General features: G+C 44.7%; 1 protein-coding gene across 1 annotated transcript; it reads left to right on the plus strand.

Annotated features, from left to right (window-relative positions):
- The first annotated feature begins 1,915 nt into the window (after positions 1-1,915).
- On the plus strand, positions 1,916-2,779 carry LOC100359139 (large ribosomal subunit protein uL30). The gene has a single exon (XM_051853506.3). It carries the CDS (start codon positions 1,943-1,945, stop codon positions 2,588-2,590), a length of 648 nt encoding a protein of 215 aa, XP_051709466.3. The 5' UTR covers positions 1,916-1,942; the 3' UTR covers positions 2,591-2,779.
- Positions 2,780-4,813: the final 2,034 nt, after the last annotated feature.

The following is a 4,813-nucleotide window of genomic DNA, read 5'->3' on the forward strand; positions in this document are numbered from 1 at the left end:
AACAAATTAATATTAAAACATTGAACATGATTTTTAAAATTAGCAATCTCACATGCTAAAATCTCACCTAAAAACAGTGGTAGAGAAATCCTCACTACACTCTATAATATGAGTCTTTCACTACTCACACCAAGGAAGAAAGCAAAAGATGCAAAAGCAGACAGTCAGAGAAAGCAGTATGATGGGTACTACTTGGTTCTCTTCTAACAGAGATTCGAGACTTACCAAGTAGGTGCGTATGTGAAACAGGGAGAGATTGCTATAAAATAGGAGCTCATTAGCATGTCTCACAGTCCCATCAGGGCCATTACAAATGCCCCACAAGTGCACTGAATCTGATCAAAACACCTGTTTTAATTTTTAGTTAAGAAATTAAAGTATGGGATGGGCATTTGACACAGGGGTTAAGACATCACTTTGAATGCCCACCTCCTACTTCAGAAAGCTTAGGTTCGAGTCTTAGCTCCACTCCAGATTTCAGCTTCCTGTTAATGTGCACTCTGGGAGGCAGCCGGTGATGACCCAAGTGGGTTCTGCCACCCACATGGGAGACCTGGATTGATTTCCTAGATCCTGGCTTTGTCCTGGCCCATCCCTGGCAGTCATAGGCATGCAGGCATCTGGAGAGTGAATTAATCAATGGGAAATATCTCTCTCTCTCTCTCTCTCCCTCTCTTTCTTCCCCCTGGCAAATGAATAAAATAAATAAATATTTTAAAAGAAAGATTGATATATAACTTTGGAAAGGCACTATTTTAATTCAATCAGGAAAACCAGGTTTAAAGATTTTTTTCTGCCCTTCTGTAACTGGCTAACTCTGGGCATCTCACTTATACTCTCTGAATAACAAATTTCACAAAAGAAAATGAGGTAATAACACCTGACTGATAGGGCAGTGAGGACAAAGTTGAGTTAGATAACCTATCCAAAGATGCTGTAAAACTCTAGGACCTTAGCAAACTTTCAACAAACAGTAGGTTTTTTTGCATTTGGGCATTGAGAGAGCAGCCCATAGGCAAGGGTCACAGACATTAGAAAAAACTCTATTGGGTTAATTACACAGATGAATGCAGAAAGATTTCAGTGTGGCTAAGCCCCTGAACTACCCTGGAGAAATTCAGGTGTCAAGGCCAGAAGTTCTGAGAAGGTTGGAGAGAGAAGTTCTCTTTAGCACATGCACGTGAGGCTCCCAAGGAACAGAAGGATCTGGCTTCCTACGGCTTGGAGGAGAATCCATTTAGGTGGAGTCCAGAGAGCCATCCATTCATTCCTCCCCCATCTAAACCCTGCACCAGGCATCACTAGCTTCCACATGAGGGTTGCAGAGGTTTGTAAGGCCTCAGGGAAAGGTCGAGTTCATGAAAAAAATAAGAGAAAAAGCAAATGCAGAAGGTGTGCATTGGAGAGAGGGATTTGGATTGGAAAGTTCAGACCAGATTCCGTTCTCATTCCACTAACTAAAGCAAAAGAGCAATGACCCCAAGCACTGTGGTCAGACTGAGAGCCACATCGTTCACCTGTACATGCCATTGATCCGATTTGAACTGAAGAATGGCCACCTGGCCTAGGTAGAAGTAGATGAAATGTTTGCTTCATTAGTCACAGGACTATGAAGATTCTCCCAACAATACTGTGCCTGAGGGAGTTGCATTTTGTGTCAAATTCCTTGCCTTGAGGAGCAAGTCCTTTCCTTAGTTTTGTACTCCACCGAGTCCTGTGCCGTGTCTTCCATCATGCCTGCATTCTTGATCACAGCCTTGTTATTATACATGGTTACCATGGAGTAGGGATCACCCCTGGAACTGTTTGCAGGGGGAGCTGCTGGCTTGCCACCATCCAAGCAAGAGCTAGGGTTGCATCCAAAACCATGGAGCAGCTAAACACATTTGACCTCTAACCATACAAGTTAATAGGAAAAGACAGCTCTTTTCCGGCTGGAACCATGGAGGGTGCCGAAGAGAAGAAGAAGGTTCCTGCTGTGCCAGAAACCCTGAAGAAAAAGCGGAGGAATTTCGCAGAGCTGAAGATCAAGCGCCTGAGGAAGAAGTTTGCCCAAAAGATGCTTCAAAAAGCAAGGAGGAAGCTTATCTATGAGAAAGCGAAGCACTATCACAAGGAATACAGGCAGATGTACAGAACTGAAATTCAGATGGTGAGGATGGCAAGAAAAGCTGGAAACTTCTACGTACCTGCAGAACCCAAGTTGGCATTTGTCATCAGGATCAGAGGTATCAATGGTGTGAGCCCCAAAGTCCGAAAAGTGCTGCAGCTTCTTCGCCTTCGCCAGATCTTCAATGGCACCTTTGTTAAGCTCAACAAGGCCTCCATTAACATGCTGAGGATTGTGGAGCCATATATTGCATGGGGGTACCCAAATTTGAAGTCAGTAAATGAACTAATTTACCAACGTGGCTATGGCAAAATCAATAAGAAGCGAATCGCTTTGACAGATAACACTCTGATTGCCCGCTCTCTTGGTAAATACAATATCATCTGCATGGAGGATCTGATTCATGAGATCTACACTGTGGGGAAACACTTCAAGGAAGCAAATAACTTCCTGTGGCCCTTCAAGTTATCTTCTCCCTGAGGTGGGATGAAGAAAAAGACCACCCATTTTGTAGAGGGTGGGGATGCTGGCAACAGGGAAGACCAAATCAACAGACTTATTAGAAGGATAAACTAAGGTGTCTCCTATGGTATTTTTGTAATCTGGTCAGATAATAAACGGCAACTACAGTCAAATTGAAATAAACTGTTGTATTGGTGAAAAAAAAAATAGGAAAAGACAAAGTGGCAGGCATAGTCAGCAGAGCTGTCCTTGGGACGGAGCAGAGGTCCTGGGATGACTCTGTCACTGCTGGGACAACAGGGCTCATACATCAAACATCAAAACTCAGTAAAATGAGGCCGGCTCCATGGCTCACTAGGCTAATCCTCCGCCTGCGGTGCCGGCACCCTGGGTTCTAGTCCCAGTTGCTCCTCTTCCAGTCCAGCTCTCTGCTGTGGCCCGGGAAGGCAGTAGAGGATGGCCCAAGTGCTTGGGTCCTGCACCCACATGGGAGACCAGGAGGAAGCACCTGGCTCCTGGCTTCGGATCAGCGCAGCGTGCTGGCCGCAGTGCACCAGCCGTAGCGGCCATTTGGGGGGTGAACCAACGGCAAAAAGAAGACCTTTCTGTCTCTCTCTCTCTCTCTAACTCTGCTTGTCAAAAAAATAAATAAATAAATAAATAAATAAATAAAAACATAAAAATAAATAAAATTTAAAAAAATCAGTAAAATGAGACAGGAAGGAAAAAGGAAGACTAACCCTGCAGGTTATTCAATTTCAAATTTCAGCATCTAGTGCTTTGTCAACAGCCAGAGTTAAAACAAAACAAAGGTTCCTGTTACACGGAACCCTGAGGATCTCTGTCCCTCTCCAGCTTCTCCACCAGAATTCCAGTCATCACTCGATTGATCAAAATACAAATTCACATGTTTTTTGAATGATTAAAATCCCAAAGTTAACCACTCAAACTGCAAAAAGAACTCTCCTTGGGGAGTCTTTTTAAAGGAAGAATTAGAAAAAAAACTCATAAAATGTATTTTAAGGACTAAAGCTAACAACTTGGGTGTTGGTTCTAGAAAAAGATAACTGGATTTGCTATGAAAATCATGAGTTCAGCATTTAGCCCTTTCAGTAAAAAAGAAGAGAAGACTGGGCAAGAATAGACAACATGTTCGTCCTGGTCTTTTTTTTTTTTTTTTTTTTTTAACAGGCAGAGTGGACAGTGAGAGAGAGAGACAGGGAGAAAGATCTTCCTTTGCCATTGGTTCACCCTCCAATGGCCGTTGCGGCTGGTGCACCGCATTGATCTGAAGCCAGGAGCCAGGTGCTTCTCCTGGTCTCCCATGCGAGTGCAGGGCCCAAGCACTTGGGCCATCTTCCACTGCACTCCCGGGCCACAGCAGAGAGCTGGACTGGAAGAGGAGCAACCGGGACAGAATCCGGCGCCCCAACTGGGACTAGAACCCAGGGTGCCAGCGCCGCAGGCGGAGGATTAGCCTATTGAGCCGCATCCTGGTCTTTAGCTCTTCCCTAAACAGAACCTGCATCTGAAATCATTAGATGTCAAAAATGAAAACCACCTTGTAGGTCTGTGCTTGGTGAATGGTGTCCTTGAGCCTACCTTCCTGCCCAGAACTACAGTGTGTGTGTGTGTGTGTGTGCACGTGTGTCCAGAAAGAGAAGAGGCTGGGAATGACTGTATTCAGGGCTTCCCTGTTTATTCCGTACACTGGAGAGCAACATACAAGCATGTAGAATGGGGTAGGGCCTGGGGAGTTGGGGGAAGGCACGATGGGGAGGGAAGTAGTGTGGAAAGGAAAAGACTAAAATTTCTCTGAGTACATAAAGCAAAGCTTCCTAGTGATCTCCTGCCCTACTGACAATCACCCCAGCTTGATCAGCAGCGACAAGTAGCCAGTTCTGACCCCACAAAGCGAAACTGCAGCCTATTAACGCTAATCAAATGTCTTCCCCTGCAGAATCCGCTCGTAAGAGAGTTAAATCATGGGTGGACTTTGCTATGACCTCACCTCCCTGGCTGTTTTATGAGCTTTAGGTTAGCAGATAGTCAGGCACCAGAAGAGTGATAATGATGCACAGTCAGGCCCTAGGCTAGATTGGCACTAAATGACCCACATAGATTTCTCAGAAACACGAACTAGATCCAAACCACTGGCATTTAACCTGATAATTTAGGAAAGTGAGACGTTTATTGAAGGCAGAGCTTTTTTTAATTTTTGACAGGCAGAGTGGACAGTAA

Source organism: Oryctolagus cuniculus, chromosome 14 (genome assembly GCF_051225735.1).
Source record: "Oryctolagus cuniculus isolate XC-2025 breed Fujian yellow rabbit chromosome 14, ASM5122573v1, whole genome shotgun sequence".
NCBI lineage: Eukaryota > Metazoa > Chordata > Mammalia > Lagomorpha > Leporidae > Oryctolagus > Oryctolagus cuniculus.

Bases quoted from the DNA above. Each gene is read 5' to 3' on its own strand.
- LOC100359139 (XM_051853506.3), top strand. From the start codon at position 1,943: ATGGAGGGTGCCGAAGAGAAGAAGAAGGTTCCTGCTGTGCCAGAAACC.